At 47.3% G+C, this 21,887-nt stretch overlaps 1 protein-coding gene and 1 pseudogene across 1 annotated transcript in view; one reads left to right on the top strand and one right to left on the bottom strand.

Moving 5' to 3' along the window:
• Positions 1-7,142: 7,142 nt before the first annotated feature.
• GNB5 (G protein subunit beta 5) overlaps positions 7,143-21,887 on the top strand; it is a 55,846-nt gene continuing 41,101 nt past the window's right edge. The window contains exon 1 of the mRNA XM_008016585.3: positions 7,143-7,368. Within this exon, the coding sequence (XP_008014776.1) occupies positions 7,257-7,368 (112 nt within the window). The 5' untranslated portion in view covers positions 7,143-7,256. The remainder of the gene's footprint in view (positions 7,369-21,887) is intronic.
• Positions 18,091-20,027, bottom strand: LOC103245610 (60 kDa heat shock protein, mitochondrial pseudogene; annotated as a pseudogene).

The following is a 21,887-nucleotide window of genomic DNA, read 5'->3' as shown; positions in this document are numbered from 1 at the left end:
CATGGGCCAGGCTCTGGAGGGCAGGCCCTTTTTTGTTAACTCACCTTTTGTGACAAAACCATGCGGCTTGACCATGCTAGCTTGGAAGGGTTCCAAAGTGTGTATTCATGCTACTTACAGACTCATCTCTGCCGCTGACCTTGAACTTGTTTAATCCCCCTGCTTCTTCTCAGCTGTAACACAGATGTCCTGCCTCCCTCCCAGGATAGTTTTGAGAGGCGAGGGCTGGGCACTCTGTGGCAGTTGGTAGCTGGTTTCCTTGCGAGGTGTTGTCCCTAAGGGATGCCCTGTATGCCTTTGTTGCCTAGAGGTCTCTGGAACTGTGCTGGCTGCCCCTTTGCTGTAGGAGCTTAGCCCAACTCATGAGTTCCCCATTCTCTCTCCAGCCCCAGGGTGGGCTCCACAAGGCAGACATTTCTCATCAGAAATGTCCCCACTGTCACCTCCCCCATAAATGCATCCCTCTCAGATTTGACCCTGTTGAAATGTTCAGACCACCGCTCCCAATTATCTTTATGTTCAGGGAGTCATTTCTTTGAATCTTGAAGGGACTCACTCTGGAACACCTACCAAATTGACAGGGCCACACTGGCCTCCCTTCCCCCTTAATCGCTTTGTCCCCATTTCCAGCAATGGCAACATAACCCCTCGGTCTCCCAAAGAAATCTAGGCCACAGCACCCACATCTCCCCGTCCTCAACCCCACATGCCAAATCCAGCTCCTTCTCTTTCTCTTTCCTAAGCATGGTCCAAGTCCATCCCACTACATTGCTCTGTGGGCCTAAAAGGAGGAGGCTGTAGCATAAAACAAGATTTAAGGAGTTTACCTGAGCCAAAGTGAGGACAGATGCCTGAAAGGCCCAGACCCAAGTAACCTTGAACATTATCTCTGTTTGGCCTTTGTTACAAGCAGTTTTTTTTTTTTTTTTTAAGGCAAAAAAGAGGGACAGGGAGTTGGCTGATACAGAGTTGTCAGGAATTCTCATTGGTTTACAGAAATAACATTGATCAGTGATTGGCTATACATTGTTACACTACAGGGTATGGGTTATAGTGTCCAGTGTGGCATTATTAGGTTGTTTTTTAGCTACTTGTGTGAATAGCAAGCAGTTTCAAGAGATGAGGCCAGGTGTAGTGGCTCATGTCTGTAATCCCGGCACCTTGGGAGGCCAAGGTGGGCAGATAACTTGAGGTCAGGAGTTCGAGACCAGCCTGGCCAACATGGTGAAACCCTGTCTCTACTAAAAATACGAAAATTAGCCTGGCATGGTGGTTTATGCCTGTAATCCCAACTACTTGGGAGGCTGAGGCAGGAAAATCACTTAAACCCGGGAGAATGAGGTTGCAGTGAGCCAAGATTGTGCCACTGCACTCCAGGCTGGGAGACAGAGATACTCTGTCTCAAAAAAAAAATAAAAATAAAAATAATAATAATAATAATAATAATAATGAATACACAGCTCAAAGTGGGGACTAGAATGTTATTGCTGTCTCATTTTCATGACTCTCTGGGCCTCATAATTTAAAAGGGCTTGCATTCCTCAGATAAAAGTTACTTTCTCACCTTTAGTCCATGACTTCCTCGCATCTTGTCTGAACCGTTGCCATAGGCTCCTCTCATTTTTTCCTTCGCATCTCCAGCCTCACCATGCCCCTTCCCCTGTCCCTCCCCAAGGCAGTCACTGTTCCCGCTACTGCTGCCACTCAGGGCAGCATGACCTCGCTGGTGCACTCCCTGTATTACCAACCTGGAGCTAAGTGCTTTATGCACTGACTCTTATCATTCTCCTGATAACCCCAGAGGGTAGATTTTAAGATCTCCACTTGACAGATTAGCAAAACCAAGCTTCAGAGAGGTCAGGTAACTAGCCTGAGTGGTGGTCCGGGACCAGGCAGCCACAGCCTGTCCCTGAAACCACTAGATGCTTGTGCTGCCTCAAGGCTGCCTCCCTGCAGTGGCCTGGGCCTGTCTGTTGACTTCCTTGTGAACAGACAGGGACCCTGGGTCTTTGGCTGTCAAATGTTTAATGAGTGGGTGCTTGCCTTGCAGGGAACCCACACCACCCTTACTCAGCCCCCTGGCTTTGGTTGGGGTCAGGCTCCATCATTTGCTGACCCTTATCTTTACTGTAAAAGTTCACCCTGATGGGAGGAATGTTTTTAAAAGTTTTAAATTATAGCATCCATTACAACAACATTTTCTGTTGTGAAACCCCACAGAATTGATACTGTGCTGCCAGGATCAATCCTGACTGTGTCTGCTAGCTGCCAAAAAACCGGTTAGACGTGTTAAGTTCAGAAAACCTATTGTCTGATGCTTTCTCACTGATTAAATAAATGAGTTGTATTGACCCAGCATGTTGTAATAGTTGAAAGGTTATAAATTAATTGCATATACTCTATCCCACATGTAGACGTCTGAATAGCGACCATGGCACAAGCAAGAAGAGATTTTAGAAAGCTAAAACCATTGGCTTTTCTCACACCCTCTCCCTTCTTTTCACTTTTTCTCAGTTCATCTGGGGTAGAAGATGTGTGATCAGACCTTTCTTGCTAATGTATTTGGCTCCTGTGATAAATGTTTCAAACAAAGAGCTCTGAGACCCGTTTTCAAGAAATCTCAACAACTCAGCTACTGTTCAACATGTGCAGAAATCGTAAGTGCCACTTTAAAAAAAAATTTAGTTATCTGTCTTAAAACAGTCAAGCGAGAGTCCTGTGACAGATGAGTTGCCATAGAATCAGTTTCTATAACACACACTTTTCAGTATGCCTAGGCTTGGCGAGGCAGTGTAGCATAGAGGTTCAGGATGTGGACGCTAGTGTCTGACTGCCTGGGTCCAAATCCTATTTATGTTCCTAGTTAGTGGTGTGCAAGGAGGTTCTCACCTTTCTCCTGAAGCCTGTTTTCCCATCTGCAAATAGAAATACTAATAGCACCTACATCATAAGAGTTTTATGAGGATCACATGATTTCATTTGATAACTTATTTTAAATAGTACCCAGCAAGCAAAGTGCTCAATGAATGTTTTAGCTTCTATTCTTTCTTAGGGCTAATACTCTTTTCTTCTGACTTCTGCAAGTCTGCTTGGCAGGCAATCAAGCTAAAAGAGAAGCTGGCAAATAAACAGTCTGGGAGCATCTTTCCAAGGACAGGTCCCAGTGGTGTGTGGGTCCAGCTGTAAGATTCCAGATGGCCTCAGTAGTGAGCAAAATTCAGCTCAGAAGTACTCTTTCAGCCTAAGCCTTCAACAAAGACTAGGAATGGAATACAAATCCTGGAATTTTTCAAAGTACACAAAATCAAGTCCACACCAGAGGTGGCTGTGCACAGGCTTCAGATCTTGCAGCAAAAATGCCCACAGCATCACTGAAGCCCTAAGAATTAGTCCTATCTCAGAGAATTTGCAAAGCTGCGCTCAATAGTGCAGCTGAGCAGAGCCCCCACTTGGTGAAAAGTGGTAAAGCACTCCTCCTGAAAAGCCCAGTAGGATATCCTCACATATTTAAAACAACAAAATCTGTAATACAATCAAAGAGAGGAATACATTTTATCCAACTGAAAAAGAAAGGGCGCTTTTTATCCTTCTGATTCCATTGTAACCCCTGACAGTGATTACATTCAAAATTACTCCCTTAAAGCAAATAGCAAGTAAACAGCCTAGGGTGGCATAAAAACGCTTTGATACAGCATAGCAATTTGGATGTCTTCAGTCTAGGTGTAACGGGCTTCTACCTGTAGTATATTTCTACAGTCTATGTTCTAACTTGGCTCTGCGAATTGTAGAACTGAGGACATTTAGTTCTGAAAAACAAACCTGCTTTCTGGGGGCCTTACCCCCCACCCCCATTATTTATTAATCTAACTCTTCTGCTTTTTAAACAACTTCCTCTGCAAAATCCCAGATTTTGAGTCCTCTGTGGCACATAGGTTCTCCCAGGCACAGGGGCCATGCCTGGAGATACTCTTCTAGGGAACAGTTGATGGCTAGCGCCACTATTAGGTTGGTGCAAAAGTAATTGTGGTTTTTGCCATTGCTTTCAATTGAAGCAATGGTGCGAGCTCGGCTCATTGTAACCTCTGACTCCAGGGTTCAAGCGATTCTCATGCCTCAGCCTCCTGAGTAGCTGACGTTACAGGAACGCACCACCACGCCTAGCTGATTTTTGTAGTTCTAGTAGAGAAAGGGTTTCACCATGTTGGCCAGGCTGGTTTTGAACTCCTGACCTCAGGTGATACACCCATCTTGGCCTCCCAAAGTGTCGGGATTACAGGTGTGAACCACCGTGCCCAGCCCACACCATCTTACTTAATTCTCATAACAATTCTCATTGCTTTCAATTGAAAGCAATGGCAAAAACCACAATTACTTTAATACAATCTCTACTCTCTACGTGGGGGTTCCCAAATATTCAGACAGCATCATTCAGCTGAGGAGACATCCAGTGACTGACAGCTGGCCTTTCATTCAAGTGTTTGGGATTATGTGGACGCAGTCCCCATTGGGCCCTTTTCATGAATAGGAGTGACCCTTTATCTCAACCACTGTGGAATGTAGCTGACCTCACTTTTCTGATATCTGGCTTCCTCAGCAGGAGTTAACAGCAAAATACAAGAAAGCACTTGGCAAACTGCCCAACCATTAAAAGTTTGATGGCCTTATATCTAGATAGTTGATTCTCCAGGTTGGAGGCTGTTTGAGGTTTATTTTACAGAAAGAACCCCTAGAAGACGGCACACACCAGTGAGAAGTACCACGTGCCTCAGATCTTCACAGCCAGGAGGACCCTGAACCACACACACACATCCTGCAATGGTCCAGAGCCAGCCTAAGGAGGTGATGAGACGAGGCTGCCTTGCCTGAGCCCCCCACGATGGCCCTTGTGAAAAGTATCCCCCATGACCCAGTGTCTCATTTAAATTACCTCATGTGAACTGCTCAAGTGTATCAGGCAGCCTCAGTAATAATAACAGATGCATATTGTGTGCCACGCACTGCTCTCTCCGAATGCCATACAGAGTCTGGAGGAGGTGTTGTCTTCCGTTTACAGATGAGCCTGAGACACAGACAAGTAAATCCCTCAGGCCACACAGCAGAGCCAGGATTTGCCCCCAGGCAGTCAGATCTAGACAGAGCCTGTGCTCCTAACCTTTTGCTCTGCAAACTCTCAAACAGGTGTAATATTTTTGCTTTTAAATTTTTATATTCTTATACTTAAATAATTGTATTTATATATTTATCCATTTATAAACATGTTTGTTATACGTTTATATTTTAACATAGTTTATACAGATTTATATATTTTATATATTGTTTTATACATCAATTTAATAAACTAGCATTAACTGAGCACCTACCATATGCAAGTACTATGCTAAATACTTAAATACTGAGGAACAACGACAAATAAATCTATTAATATATGGATGGGAACGGAAAAGAGAACTAGCAGCAAATAAGCATCTGCTATGTATGGAGAAGGCTGCTAAAGTCTTCACCCACACTATCTTTTTGTTTTTTTGAGTCTCACTCTGTTGCCCAGGCTGGAGTGCAGTGGCATGATCTCGGCTCACTGCAACCTCTGACTCCAGGGTTCAAGTGATTCTCGTGCCTCAGCCTCCTGAGTAGCTGAGGTTACAGGCATGCACCACCACACCCGGCTACTTTTTGTATTTTTAGTACAGAGAGGGTTTCACCATGTTGGCCAGGCTGGTTTCGAACTCCTGACCTCAGGTGATCCACCCACCTTGGCCTCCCAAAGTGTTGGGATTACAGGTGTGAACCACCGCGCCCGGCCCACACCATCTTACTTAATTCTCATAGCAATCCTATGAAGCAGATCCTATGAAGAAGCTTTTCCAGATAAGGAAACTGAGGATCTCAGACTCTAACCTGCAAAACAACTATGTACAGATTAATATCAAGTACCTTCAACTTTTCTCAGAGAGGGCCCGGGGCAGTAAGTGCAGGCTGGCTTCTCTGGGAGGGAGCAGGTACAGAGAGGTGGGGACAGCACCCAAGATTCTGCTTAGTGATGTTCCCGCAGAATTTGTAACTTTGATCTGCCTTCTCATTCTCTGCACAAACGCATGCAAGATCACAGAAAAGGCAAAAAGGAGAAGGCTTGAGTTGGATCAGCCACACCAAAGTCCAGAGGACTATGGAGCCAGCCTGTCTGGGTCCAAATCCTGTCTCTCCCTCTTTCTTGGAGCGTGCCCCCTGAGTAATCACTCAGTCTTTCTGTGCCTCAGTTTCTTCTTCTATAAAGTGGGGATAAGAGTGCCCATTCAAGGTGACTCCTGCGAGGATTAAACAAATGCGAATTAAAGCACTTAGAACAGTGCCTTAACACTTCAGGCGCTTGGGGCGAGGGGATGCTTCAGTCTGACAGAAGTCACTAAATGTGCATCCTGGTAGAACTGTGCCAGCCCTTCATTCTAAAGGGCTGGAGGTGGCCTCAGAAGTGAGGGGTCCCAGATGCCTGGCCGTGGGCTCAGAAGCCCCAGGTCTGAGCCCGCGCGCCCACCGACCCACGGCCATCTCCTTTTGCCGCCCCCAGGCCAGGGACTTGATTCCTGCGTGAAGAAAAGAAAAACTAAGGGTGGGCCTCCTAATGCCTCAGAGACTCCGTCTCAGAACCCAGCAACTAGTTTTATTTTTGTATATTTAGATTAACAAACGAAGAGGGTTTCCTGTTCCTTGTCGGGGGAGCACCATAGCTACCTGCGGCCAAGCCTCGTAGCCGTCTCCTCTCACGTCCTCTCTCTGCCTGCAGGAGCCACGGGCCCGCAGCCCGCAATCAAGTCCCACAGAGCGGAGATCTGCACGAGAGGCGTGGGGATGGGAGGGCCGTGTCACAGGAGCCTCACCGGTCTCCCCAGAAGCGGGGAGTCCCGAGGTGGAATCCGGCTTGGCCCTTCCCTCTGTGTGCGTCCTCGGGCAAATCACCCAGCATTCCTGAGCCTCAGTTTGCCCGCCGGTAAAATGGGCCTGACACTCCCTGCCTCTCCGGGGTAGTGTGCGCGGCAGCGCTGACGCGGACATCGCACTGGGCACTGCGCCAGAGCGCGCGCCCAGGTGCCGGGGTCTGGGGGATCAGGCGCAGCAGCCGGGCCGGCAGCTGCTGGCGTCATCACGGAGGGCGGGACCGTGGGGCGGCGCTCCGGGCCGGGGACGGCAGCTGGAGCGGCGCCCACCGCGGCTCAGCGCATCCCCGCTCTCCGCTTCCCTCCCCGCCGCGTCCCCGCGCGAAGATGGCAACCGAGGCGCTGCACGAGAACGAGACGCTGGCGTCGCTGAAGAGCGAGGCCGAAAGCCTCAAGGGCAAGCTGGAGGAGGAGCGGGCCAAGCTGCACGACGTGGAGCGTGAGTGCGGGCTGGGAGGCGGGCGGGGCAAGCCGGACACGCTCGCGACTTCCCTGGCGGGGCGGCCGGGGCTGTGACGGGAGCCAGGCCCGCGCCACCTCCCGGGAGCAGGGCCCCAGGGCCCGGGCGCGCAGGTGAGCCGCGGGTAGCGGTCCCGAGCCCCGGGGCGCGCGGGCGTGGGGCCCTCGGAGGGTCCGGGCACCTGGCAGACCCCCGCCGCCAGCTAGCGGAGGACTGCGGGACTTGCTAACCTCATCACCTGCCTGGAAGCTGCGAACTGACCGCGTTCTTGCCCCTCCCATGCGGAGGGCAAGAGGTGGGGTGTCGGTGGTGACGAGCGAGCGCGGCGAGCCCGTGTGGGCGCGGCCTGGGAGAGACTACTGTTTTGTTTTTTAATGATCGTCTGGCTTCTCCATCACTGTTTTGTCTTTTCTCAGTTTTGCTTTTATGAGACTGCAATTTCAAAGCTCATTTTTCCAGCCTCTCCCCTATCCTTGGGGGCGGGAAGCTGGATGACTGGGAGAGAAGGGAAGCGGAGGAGCTCACCAAATTCAACCTTTCAGTTCATTTAAGACTGTTTAAGAAGCTTTTGGATCGATATGGTGGATTGGCATAAAAGAGCCATAGCAATCTTAAACTTGCATTCTTCACCATCACCACCGTAATTCAGAACTGACTCTGTGATTTTTATGAGTGAGTGATTAGATTAAATAGCCAGGTTCAGTGACTCTTGGCCAGAACAACCTTCCTTTACTTTGTCAGAGGGCTCCTCCTCAGCAGAGCTTGGGCTGGGGACCAGGCTTGGGGAAGTGGTAGTATCTCTTCACTTTTCAGCTCCGAGGGTGGCAGCTCCCCTTTGCTGAGCAAGGCCTCACACCGTGCCCTCGTGCACACCTTGACGTTGTTCTCCTGCCGTTCCTAATCGGTGCCACCCTTTACATTCTATTTGGAATGGAAAAATGGGGTTCATGCTAGGGCCTTCAGCCTTTGATCTCTGAAGATGACTTAAGAGAAGTGGATGACCTGGATCTAGCGTGTGCTGTGCTTTCCTAGGGGTCTCCTTTAAATAGGAGGCACTCTAAGCTTAGAAATCGTGTCCAGCAGTCACTAACCACAAACCCCAAATAATGTGGTTATGCAAATTGAGAGTTACTTTTCTTACATAACAAGAGCAAAGGTGGAAGATCACTGCTTTTGTTCAACTGCACCCCCCACTCCCACCACCCCCCTATCAGGGACCGAGGCTCCTTCTGCCTTTCTTCTCCACACCTTAGAGCAGTGACATTTGCCCCATGATTATAATATGATTGCCACAGCTCCAGACATCACTTCTGTATCCAAGGCAGGGAGAAGGGGGAATATGGACACCAATCTCTCTTTGCTCCCTATCAAGAAAGCAAAGCAAAAGTTTTCCCAGAAATCCTCCTCCCAGTTTGAGACCAGCCTGGCCAACATGGTGAAAAGTATTCATAGGTCGTCTAACTTCTCAATTTGACAGATGAGGAAACTGAGGCACAAAGAAGTTAAAGGACTTACCGAAAGTCCCCTGCTGATAAGCGATGGGACCTGGATACCCCCCCCCAGGCAATCAGAGTGCCAGCTCAGGCTCACTTCAGATTTCTTTTGCCAAACCCCTTTGAGCTTCATGCAGAGGGCATTCTCCAGAAACTCACTTATTCAATAGTGCAGGCTGCATGCCTGGATAGTTTCAGCTTTTCTGTGAATTTGTAAGTTGCCTTAAGACAGAGAGAGAGCGGAGATGCAGCTTTTCAATAGGGAACCTCAGGGGGCAAATGTAGTCAATCCAAAAGAGGAAACTTTTTTTTCTCTTGCCAAGAATGTGGTGCCCTCAAAAGCTAGGGCCAGATTTTAGACCCACAGTGGAAGGGTCTGTCCCTACCTGCATATGTCAGAATTTGAGCTGGAAAGACCAGAAATGATGTGGTTATGTCCCTCTTGATTCCCCTGCAGCTTCCAGACCACGTCTCTTCCACCCCCCATAAAACCTTTGCTCTCTGAAGGTTCTTATCACTCTCTTGACCACTTCCCCTTTGACATGTCTCCTGATCTCCCAGCCAAGTTCTCTCATTTCTTTTCTTTTCTTTTTTTTTTCTTTTTTTTTTTTTTTTTTGAGACGGAGTCTCACTCTTGTTGCCCAGGCTGGAGTGCAATGGCACGATCTCAGCTCATTGCAACCTCTGCCTCCTGGGTTCAAGCAATTCTGCTTCAGCCTCCTGAGTAACTGGGATTACAGGCACGTGCTACCACGCCCAGCTAATTTTTGTACTTTTAGTAAAGACGGGGTTTCATCATGTTGGCCAGGCTGATCTCAAACTCCTGACCTCAGGTGATCCGCCCGCTTCAGCCTCCCAAAGTGCTGGGATTACAGGCGTGAGCCACCGCTCCCAGCCATTTCTTTTCTTTTCTTTTCTTTTGGGGGAGGGGAGGGGGACAGAGTCTCTCTCCCTCGTGCCCAGACTGGAGTGCAATGGCGCGGTCTTGGCTCACTGCACCTCCACCTCCCGGGTTCAAGGGATTCTCCTGCCTCAGCCTCCCAAGTAGCTGGGGCTATAGGCATGTGCCACCACACCCAGGTAATTTTTGTATTTTTAGTAAGCTTCACCATGTTGGCCAGGCTGGTCTTGAACTCCTGACCTCAAGTGATATGCTCGCCTGAGCCTCCAAAAGTACTGGGATTACAGGTGTGAGCCACCGTGCTCAGCCATTCTTTTCTTCATTCATCTGTTTGTTTTTTTTTTTAAGAGACAGGGTCTCAGCCAGGCAGGGTGGCTCACACCTGTAATCCCAGCACTTTGGGAGGCCAAGGCAGGTGGATTATGAGTTCAGGAGATCGAGACCATCCTGGCCAATGTGGTGAAACCCCGTCTCTAACAAAACTTAAGTGGGCGCGGTGGCAGGTACCTGTAATCTCAGCTACTCAGGAGGCTGAGGCAGGAGAATAGCTTGAACCAGGTTCAAGCTTGGAGGTTGCAGTAAGCTGAGATCTTGCCACTGCACTCCAGCCTGGTGAAGCGAGACTCGTCTCAAAAAAAAGGAAAAAAAAGAGAGAGAGACAGGGTCTCACTCTGTCACCCAGGCTGGAGTGGAGTGGAGTTATAGCTCAGTGCAGCTTCAACCTCCTGGGCTGAAGCAGTCCTCCTGCCTCAGCCTCCCAGGTAACTGGGACTACAGGTACATACTACTACACCTGGCTACTTTTGTTTCAGAATTCTTCGTAGAGACAGGATCTTACTATGTTGCCCAGGCGGGTCTTGAACTCCTGGCCTCAAATGATCCTCCCGCCTTGGCCTCCTAAAGTTCTGGGATTATAGGCATGAGCCACCGTGTGCCTAGCCAGGTTCTCTCACTTCTTAAGGACTTTGGCATTTCTTCAGACTGTGGCTTGAGTCTTCCTCTTGCCCCTAAGTCCTGCCCCATCTTGTGAGATGACATGCGGGCCCCTCACCTTCACAACCCCTGCTGCACGCATGCCTGGGTTCTTGTCAGCACTCAGGACTGCTCCTCTTCCCACATCTCCAATCACTGCCTCCACCTCCAAGCATACTCTCTCCCTGGGGAGATCTCCTTCCTCCAGGATCCTAGCTCTCCTGTCTTCCAGTCTCTCAGCCCCTTCCTTTCTTCTCTTCCTTCAGTATCCAGTGTTGAGACGTTGGCCACTATTTCAGCAACCGTCTTGCCAAGCAATCCAAATTTCTTGTCCTTCTGTGTCTTCATGGGAGCTGCCTGGCGGAACCTCAGCCTGGATGAATCTGCTGTCCCCTCTCTCTCGTGCCTGCAGCTGAACATCAGATGCTGCTGTAGAAGCGGCACACAGGAGGCTCGCTGAGACCACTGTCAGTCCCACAGTCACTAGTTCACCAAGACTTTCAGAGCTGGCTGGAGTTTCTCTAGTCAGCTCTTCACAGTAAAAATTTTAGACTCTCTCTATGCGGCATGGGTCTCTGACTCCTCCCCTTCCACCTGGACTCCTTCTCCACAGAAAATGGAAGCTCTAAACTGATCCCTCCATGTCACACTTCCAAACCCACCTCCACATGCAGTGACCTCAAACCTGTCCCTGTCATGGCTTTGTCAGTTCCCTCCCACCACCAGGCGTGAGATCCCATCATCTCCAGCCTTCAGTCAGCTTGACCTAGCGGTTATTCCTGTCTCCACCCCTCTGTTGACATGTACATACACCCAAGCCTGTCACTCATTCAACACATTCTGCCAGCCCGTTGTATGTCAGGCACTGTTCTCAGCCCTGGGGGATACTGAGGTGAACAAGTCAGCCCAGCATCCCTCCCTGGCAGAGCTTCCATTCCAGTGCGGGAGTGACCCGCTAGGTGGCACGCTAGGTGACACGCTAGGTGGCACGCGTTAGGGAGAAAAGAACTAAAGCAGACAGCGGGAAATGAGGTGTGGGAAGCAGAAGCTTTAGAGAAGGTAGCCCAGGGAAGCCTCATTGAGAAGGGCCTTTGAATCCAGACCCGAAGGAAGAGAACCAGCACCATGACTACCATCTGGAGAGCAAGCTTCAAGCAAAAGGAGGAGCTAGGCAGAGGCCCCGGGAGGGGCTGTGTTTGGCCTTTCTAATGTACCTGAGGAAGAGCGAGGAGGCAGGTGTGTCTGGAGGGGAGTGTGCAGGGCGGAATCCAGCTGCAGGGTGTGCTGGGAGCTCATGCAGGACCCTGTGGGCACAGTGAAGATTTGGGTTCTTATTCCCAGTGAGTCAGGAAGCCCTTGGAGGGTTTCTAGAGAGAGGATGGATCTGATTGCTTTACTGGGCTCACTCTGCCTGTCATGTTTTGTGGCAGAACAAGACAGCTTGAGGGAGGGAATGAAAGTGTGAGAGCTACGTGACCTGGGGTAAGAATTCTTGACAAATATCTCGTTCCCTCTTATCAGAGAGCCTGCCTTGGGTGCCACTTTCCAGCTCCTAATGGACGTCACAGCTGAAGGTGGAAGAGTGAGAGATGATTTCTGAGCTTCTCTTGGTCCCATAGTTGACCCCACAGCCGCTTTTACCTTACGCCAGCCCAGACTCCCCAAGCTCCTTCCTAAGTATGTTCATCAGTTGGCACTCAGGTGGGAAAGGGAGGAAAGGATGCTGATGAGTTTTACTTGTGGAAGTATAAGCTGGAGCCCTGCCAGGTGTCAAACAACTGTGCTGTCATTTTTCCCTGTATGAAGGAAAGTGGTATCGTCACCATCTGTGGGATGAACAAGCAGGCTTAGCAAAGTCAAATGATTTGTTCAGGGTCATGCAGCTGGTTAGTGGTTGAGCTGGGATTCAGTTTGGGAATTTCTTTTCAGGGCTCCGTGCTGAGCAAGTGGCCGAGAGCCTGGGGGAAGGTGGGAAGGGTCTGGTGAAGCTGGGGAGGATCATACACTGAATCTGTTCACTTGCCAGAGCAGGGGCTGGCAGCATGCACTTTCCTGTATCTCTTACAGTGACTGGCAGCCCCTTAGTGGACAGATCTGGTTTTTTTGTTTTGTTTTGTTTTGTTTTGAGATGGAGTCTCGCCCTGTCGCCTAGGCTGGGGTGCAGTGGCACGATCTCGGCTCACTGCAACCTCTGCCTCCTGGGTTCAAGCAATTCTCCTGCCTCAGCCTCCTGAGTAGCTGCAATTACAGGCGCTCACCACCACGCCCGGCTAATTTTTGTATTTTTAGTAGAGACGGGGTTTCACCATGTTAGGCTGGTCTCCAACTCCCAACCTTGTGATCCGCCCACCTTGGCCTCCCAAAGTGCTGGGATTATAGGCGTGAGCCACCACGCCTGGCCTTTTAAATTTTATTTATTTATTTATTTATTTATTTATTTATTTATTTATTGAAATGGAGTCTTACTCTGTCGCCTAGGCTGGAGTGCAGTGGCACAATCTCAGCTCACTGTAACTTCTGCCTCCCAGGTTCAAGCCATTCTCCTGGCTCAGCCTCCCGAGTAGCTGGGACTACAGGCGCCCGCCACCATGCCTGGCTAATTTTTGTATCTTTAGTGGAGACCGGGTTTCACCATGTTGGCCAGGCTGGTCTCAAACTCCTGACCTCAGGTGATCTGCCCGCCTCAGCCTCCCAAAATGCTGGGATTACAGGTGAGAGCTACTGCGCCTGGCCTGACAGATTTGTTTCTGGCACACACAGGCCTTGTTTCTTGCCCAGCTGAGATTCCCAGCCCCTGTTTCATGATGACCTCAGCAGGTATTTCACATTTTGGAATCCAAGGATGGTTTCCTGTGAATTGGGAATGTGTGGCCAGACACATGAGTTTTATAGTACCAAATTAGGGTATGCGGCTGACACCAGAGGGGCATGGTTTATTCCCCAGAGCAACGTGTGTTAGATGCCTGTACATTTTTGCATTTTAGTGTTATTGTATAGGTGACCCAGTAACCTCTGTCCTGGTCAGGGAGACCCCTTTAGACTATCAGCTGGAGTAACCAACTCATCCCAGTTTGCCTGGGACCCTAGGTGTGTGTGTGTGTGTGTGTTCGTTTGTTTGTTTTTGAGATGGAGTCTTGCTCTGTTACCCAGGCTGGAGTGCAGTTGCACGATCTCGGCTCACTGCAACCTCCGCCTTCCAGTTTCAAGCAGTTCTCCTGCCTCAGCCCCCCGGTAGCTGCGATTACAGGCACACACAATCACACCCAGCTAATTTTTGTATTTTTAGAAGAGATGAAGTTTTACCGTGTTTGCCAAGCTGGTCTCAAGCTCCTGACTTCAGGTGATCCACCCACCTCGGCCTCCCAAAGTTCTAGAATTACAGGCGTGAGCCACCATACCCAGCCAGACCCTAGGTTTTAAAATGGAAAGTCCTGCAGCCCAGGAGACCCTGCAGGAGGCAAACCCGGATAGTTGTTACCTCCTATTGGCTTGGACTTGCCCAAATTCTTGCCTTAAGGTCCACACAATAAAATTGTATAGCATAAACTTTGAGGGAAAAAGGAAGGTTTCCTCTTTCAGACCCTGAGTTCTTCACCTCCATCCCTTTGGCCCTCATCCCCAAGCCAGACCCGTGGCCAACATTAAATATAGGAAGTATTAATAGCTTATATGGGTCCTCTGATGGGAAACCAGCTCATATCAAACTCCACAGCCCCAAGCCCTGTTTTCCCCTTCCTCCCGCAGAGCTTCCTGCTTCTCCCCAGAGCTTTCTCTTTGTCACTTTCTGCTTATCCTCTACCACAGGCCAGTACTCCCTCGCTTGATTCCAAGGCATTTTAGAATCATGTGGTTACAGCACATGCTGCTGTACAAATTTCCACAAACTTAGTGGCTTGCAATAACATACATTTGTTTTCTTACAGCGCTGGAGGCCTGTAATCAGTGACTAAAATGGGTGGGCAGGTCCTTCGGGAGGCTTTAGGGGAGAATCCATTTCTTGCTTTTTCCAGCTTCTAGGGGCTGCCCATGTTCTCGGCCCAAGGCTCACGTGATTCTCAGCACTGCTTCAGCGGTCACCTCTCTCTCTGACTCTAACCCACCTGCTCCGTCTTACTAGGATCCATGTGATTATGTTGGGCCCACCTGGATAATCCAGGATCATCTCCCCATCTCAAGATCCTTAATCACATCTATGAAGTCCCTTTTGCCATAAGATAGCATCGTCACTGGTTCTGGGGATTAGGATGTGGACACCTTTGGGAGCCATTATTTAGCCTATCACACAGCTCTTAGATCAGGAGGGTTCCCCGGCTTCAGCTTCAGTCTTCCAGCACAAAACTTCCTTCGCTTCCCAACAGCCCTGTCGCTTATAGATGAAAAAGCAGCTGAGATCCAGGGAGGGGTGAAGCGATTTCCTTAAGATTTTGCAGCTACTCTAATGTTGAAAAGGGAGTAGAGAAGGTTCAGGCTCCCAGGACAGCTGTCCTCCTCACCATGCTAAACCTTCTCTTAGAAAGTTGAGATTTGCCAACAGTCTCCCTAACTGACCTAATTCCGTCTACCTCTTCTATTTCACCTTGGATCAGTGTATGCCTTGCTCACTATTGCCAGTCACACTGGCCATCTTGGTGAGCTTCAGACCATCAGGCTTGTTCTTGCCTTCAGCCTTCAGACATGTGTACTCTCTTCTGGAATGTCCTCCCACTTCTTTGCATAGCTTATTTCATATATTCTGTCTTGGTTCATATTCCACCTCCTCAGAGGCACCTTCCCTTATGATAAAAAGCAGTAAATGTGCTGGGCACGGTGGCTCATGCCTATAATCCCAGCACTTTGGGAGGCAGAGGCAGGTGGATCGCTTGAGCCCAGGAGATCAAGACCAGCCTGGGCAACATGGAAACTCCTTAATCTAAAATGGCCATGTCTGTCCCAGCCTCCTACAATTTCAGCTCCCTTTCATTGTTCACTTCATCACTCTCTAAAATTACTGTCGTTCATTTGTTCTTTGTTGACTGATTGATGATTGGTTGATTTTATGTCTCCCTTACTAGAATGTAAGCACCTTGGCAGCAGGTACTTTATTTGTATTAATTACTGTGGATCACTCTCCTACAACAGTGAGCTAGGCTAAGTAAATATTTATCAAATGAAAAAAGAAATAAAAGAGATTGGCATTGAAAAGAAAGAAAAGTAAATCCATGTATGAAAAGGCGTCAATTTTTTTATTAAGTAAAAGAAAATAAAAAGCAGTGTGCCAAATGATATATATAACATGATCTTAATAAACAAGGGGTGCTTGTATATGCAGTAAATGTCTGGAAGGATACACAGGGAACTTGTTACCTCTAGAGAGGGGTTTGGAAAGTGAAGGTGCTTTTCATTTTATACCCATCTATACATTTACTGGGGTTTTTTGGTTTGTTTTTTTGTTTTGTTTTGTTTTGTTTTTTTGAGCCAGGTTCTCACTGTGTCACCCAGGCTGGAGTACAGTGGCCCGATCATGGCTCACTGCCACCTGAAACTCCTGGCCACCTCAGCCTCTCAAGTGGCTGGGACTATAGGTATGTGCTACCACATCTGGCTAATTTTTGCATTTTTTTGTAGAGACAAGGTTTCTCCATGTTGCCCAGGCCGGTCTTGATCTCCTGGGCTCAAGCGATCCACCTGCCTCTGCCTTCGAAAGTGCAAGGATTACAGGCATGAGCCACCGCACCCAGCACATTTACTGCTTTTTATAATAAGGGAAAAATGAGTACTAGAACAGGAGTCAAGATCAAGAATAAAAGGGGGCCGGGCGTGGTGGCTCACTTTGGAAGGCTAAAACGGAAGGATCACTTGAGCCCAGGAGTTCAAGACCAGCCTGGGCAACATAGCGAGACCTCAACTCTCAAAAAAAATTAAAAATTAGCCAGGCATGATGGTGTGCACCTGTGGTCCCAGCTACTCGGGAGGCTGAGGTGGGAGGATCATTTGAGCCCAGGAGGTTGAGACTGCAATGAGCTATGATTGCACCACTGCACTCAAGCCCATGTGACAGAGTAAGATCCTGTCTCAAAAAGAGAAAGGGGAAAACATTTCAGCTCTAAAGAGTCTTTAACTTGAAATTAAACTGAGGAATAATCTGAAAGGCTCAAAGCAGGCAAAACAGGAAGGACGTGGTGCTCGTTTCAGCCAACAGGCACAGCAGCCTCCTGGGGCTGTGTGGGAGCTTCACCCCAATTCCCAGCTCCTTGAGGCAGATTCTAATATTGTTAAGGAACAAAGCAAGTTTATGTCGTTTCTCTGAGTACAAATCTAGACTACATTTGATACACAGGATGTATTATCTGATACCATTAACTTTTCTATCTATTCTAAATGTAATTTTTTGAAAAGTTTTATTCTTGAATGCTGTATGGCTTAGAGCCTTGGACTATTCTGATTTATGGCTTAGGGAAAAATCTAGGAAAACTAATTTTCTAGATTAGCCTGGAACAAACATATTCCTTGACTTTTTTCATATTCTAAGAACATGTGATCTGTGTACTGAGGCTTACAGAAGTCGGTTTCTCTACAGTCATCCTCTTCCCTGTTGCTCGGCCACATGCCTCCTGTAGCCGTCAGAGGGAGCAGAAAGCTAACCTGCCTTCATTTCCTTTCCCCTTCCTTTCTCTGCATTCGCCATTATACTCGAGCTGGCTAATGTGAGGGTGTTTAGAGTACTTTCCCAATAAACAAATGCTCACTGTGGAAAAATCTAGAAATATAAAGAAAACAAGTCATTCATAATCTCAATACCTAGAGGAAGCCATTTTTAATATTTTGATGTATTTCATAGCTTACGTTTCCATGTTTGTGTATATATTTCTAAGCTTACTAGGGACTGTACTAGATAGAGGATTTGAGCCCAGTTTTAACATTCAGCAAAATGGACTGAGTAGCTCCCCATGTCATTTACATTTCTTTTAATGTCATCATTAAAAATTCTTTTATGGAACCATATAGTATTCCATCTTAAAGATGGTCCCATAACTTAATTCTCCAAACCTTTTATTTAACTTTAAACAATTTTTTTATTACACAAAGGTTGTCACATAATTGGATATTTCTCTACTTTGTACACAATTATTCTCACTCTCCACAGAAAGGCTGCTCCTCACCTGGTGGTGGCAAGCACTAAAATTCTGATTTTAACAGAATAGTAGTAAAAATGCCTCAGTGATTTAAGTTGAAAGCAGTACACTGGCACATGGCTCTCGTACCCAGTATCAGGAATAAACCATTATATATTTTGTCAACAGAAACCAGTAACTGGTGGTTATAGTGATTTTCAGCCAGCCTTTTTCTTCATTTTCTCCAACTGACTTCTCTGAAGTTATTGGTGAGGAACACTGCCTTGGGCTTCCTGTCACAGTTCATTAATAAAGGTAAAGCACTAGTCTAGGAGTTAGAACATGCCACCTCCCATTCCACCTCCCATTCCACCCATTACACCCACTCCAGGGTCCTTCTCTTCTTTAGGAATTTCTGTGACTACAACTTCTGCTGTAGCTAACAGAGAGGCCATACCAGCAGCATCCGATAAAGCAGTTTTCACAACCTTTGTTGGGTCAATAATTCGTTTTTCCACCATATTCACAAAATCTCCAACCATAGCATTGTAACCAACTTCTGAGGAACTTTGCATAATTTTCTCAACTATCAAAGATCCCTCAACACCTGCATTCTTAGCAATGGTCATTGCGGGAATTTTGAGTGTTCTTTTAATAATTTCTATACCAATTTTTTGATCTTCATTAGCTGGAGTCAATGAGTCCAAGGCTGGAATGCATCAAAGCAGGACACAACCCCCTCCCAAAACAATGCCTTCTTCAACAGCAGCTCTTGTAGCATTAGGGCATCTGTAACTCTTTCTTTTCATTCACTTCAACATCACTTGGTCCACCAACCTTCAGCACAGCTACTCCATCTGAAAGTTTTGCCAGCCGTTCATTCAGTTTTTCCTTTTCATATTCACTAGCTGTGACATCTAACTGCTCGATGATTTCTTGAATACATCTTTCAATTTGAGCTTTGTCACCTTTTCCTTTTAAGAGCATGGCATCGTCTTTGGTCACAATGACCTCTCCAACTTTTCCTAAGTCATGAGGCTAAACGTCTTCAAGATTTAGGGTCAACCCCTCTTCTCCAAACACTGCACCACCAGTAGCAATAGCCGTATCTTTAAGCTGGTTCTTTCTATAGTCACCAAAGCCTGGAGCCTTGACTGCCACAACCTGAAGACCAACCTTTAGCCTATTCAAGAGGAATGTACTTAGAGCTTCTCCATCAGTGTCTTCAGCGATTATGACCAAAGGCTTACGATGATCTTTGGCAATTTCAAGAACAGGTACAATGGACTGGACACTAGAAATTTTCTTTTCACTCAACAGAACATAGGCATCCTGGAATTCACATTTCTGACCTTTTGATATATTAATGAAGTATGGAGAAATATAGCCTCAATCAGACTTCATGCCTTCAGTAATTTCTAATTCATCATTCAGTGTTTTTCCATCCTTTACTGTGATGACACCCTTTCTTCCAACCCTTTTCATTGCATCAGAGATGATATTGCCAATTTCTTTGTCTCCGTTTGCAGAAATCATAGCAACCTGTGCAGTTTCTTCAGAGGTGGTCACAGGTTTAGACTGCTTTTAAGTTCAGCAAGTACAGCATCAACAGCTAACATCACACCTCTCCTGATTTCCACGGGATTAGCACCTTCGCTAATCTTCTCGAAGCCTTCCTTGGCCATAGAGCGTGCCAGTACAGTAGCAGTGGTAGTGCCATCCCCAGCCTCTTCATTTGTGTTATTGGCAACATCTTGAACAAGTTTACCTCCAATGTTTTTATATGTATCCTTTAAGTCAATTGACTTTGCCACAGTCACACCATCTTTTGTTACTTTGGAACTTCCCCAGCTCTGCTCAGTAATCACTGTTCTTCCCTTTGGCCCCATCGTAATGGCCACAGCATCGGCTAAAAGGTCTACACCTTGAAGCATTAAGGCTTGGGCATCTGCACCAAATTTTACATCTTTGGCATAAGCCCGAGTGAGATGAGGAGCCAGTACCCTGGACACCGGTCTCATCTGGAGAAGGACTGTGGGTAACCAAAGCATTTCTGCGGGGTGGTGGCAGGGTGTGCGCGCAGCGAGACAGGTCATCGGCGGCGAGTGAGGGACAGAGTGCAGGGCAGACACGGCAATGAGCCTGTGTCCCCTCCCTGTGCCTTTCCCCCTGCCCCGTGGCACCGCGCATCTCCAAACTTTTCATTAGGGAATTCAGGGTAAAATTGTTTGTGGCTCATTAATTTTTTTTTGGAGATAGAGTCTCACTTTATTGCCTAGGCTGGAGTCCAGTAGCGTGATCTCTTGCCTCAGCCTCCGGAGTAGCTGGGATGATAGGCGCATACCACCAAGCCTGGCTAATTTTTTTTTTTTTTTTTAATAGTTTAACCTTGTTGGCCAGGCTGGTCTCAAACTCCTGACCTCATGTGATCTGCTTGCCTTAGCCTCTCAAAGTGCTGGGATTACAGGCATGAGCCACTGCGCCCAGCCTCATGAATTTTTTTAAGGCAATTCACAAATCTCTGACAAATACAAGTGAGATAAATGTGACTGTAAATGTTTTCCTTCCATACAGGTGTTTGAGAGGGTTTTGTTTGTTTGTTTGTTTTTTCTTTCTTCAGCTTTTAAGTTCCAGGGTACATGTGCAGGATATGAAGTTTTGTTACATAGGTAAGCATGTGTCATGTGGTTTGCTGCACCGATCAACCCATCACCTAAGTATTAAGCCGAGCATCCATTAGCTATTCTTCCTGATGCTGTCCCTCCTGCTCTGCCCCCGACAGGCCCAGTGTGTGTTGTTCCCCCGATGTGTCCATGTGTTCTCACCGTTCAGCTCCCACTTATAAGTGAGAACATGCGGTGTTTGTTTACAAGTGAGAACATGTGGCCATTGCCCCACCCTGTTTTTCCTCATTCTCCATGAGTCGCCCTGACTAGCTAGTCAGTCCCAGTGCAAGAACCTGGATACCTCAGTTGAAGGTGTAGAATTCACTCGCCATTCCATTCGCCGCGAGCACTGTGGTTCGCAGCTGCTTCTAATGAGCCATCTTGGCCCACCTTGTGGTTTTTTTTTTTTTTGGTTTTGTTTTTTAAGGCTAGTCAAGTGAAGCAGTGGGAGTGGAGAAGGAACAAAGAAATCTGTAACTGGTTGTAATTAATTAGTAGTAAACACCATTGCACTCGGATCAGCCTATTTGAGGGTTTTGTATCCATCCTATCCCATTCTGCTTTGGCACAGAATCAGACTACAGGAGTTTTTTTAAATTAGCATTAATTTTTTTTTTCGTTGATTCCTTTAATCTACCAAAAGGTGCCATGAAAGGACTGTATATATTAGTGCAAATTCGAAAGTGATTCCAGATCATTTTTTGAATAGTTTTGTCTTCCTATTTAAGACATCTCACTTGTTTTCTTTACAATCAGTTTCAGAGTATTCATTTTCAGGGACATTTTAGAGCTTGTTCGTGCTTTGGTTCTTTTTTTTTTTTCCCCATTGCCTTATGATGTAATGAGAAGGACCCTGTTGTGAATTTTCACTTTATAAATTTACATGGTTTGAATTCTTGTGTATTGAGCTGCACACCATATCTTTTGCTTTCAGTTCATGTATGCACAGATTATAAAATAAATAACAAAACTATTCCCTGAAAGTTGAGAGTAAGCCACATCTTGATGAAAAGTTAAAATTTGGCCAGAATTATATCTTATTTCCAAGGCCCTGTGAGATACACTCTAATGCCCTCATTTTACAGAGCAGGGTGCAGGCCCAGAGGAGACATGTGTTCACCTTTTATTTGTTAACTGTGCTCTTCCCTCAGGCCCCATTTTCCTTTTCTGAGAAGCGAGGGGGCTTGCTGTAGCTCACTGGCCTTCACGGTTGCTGTTTGGACTCCAGGGGTAGACGTGATATTTGGAACTCAGGGGTAGACGTGCCTTTGTGTCTGGCCATCACCCTCCCTCCACTGTTCACCAGCTCAGTTCTACCTTCATCTGTTTTCCATATTGGACTTCTGGTAAGATTTTGTCTATGAGCCAAAGCAGA

The sequence above is a fragment of the Chlorocebus sabaeus genome, chromosome 26 (assembly GCF_047675955.1).
Source record: "Chlorocebus sabaeus isolate Y175 chromosome 26, mChlSab1.0.hap1, whole genome shotgun sequence".
NCBI lineage: Eukaryota > Metazoa > Chordata > Mammalia > Primates > Cercopithecidae > Chlorocebus > Chlorocebus sabaeus.
Note: the sequence above shows the minus strand (reverse complement) of the source record. Positions and strands in the feature narration are given on the sequence as shown.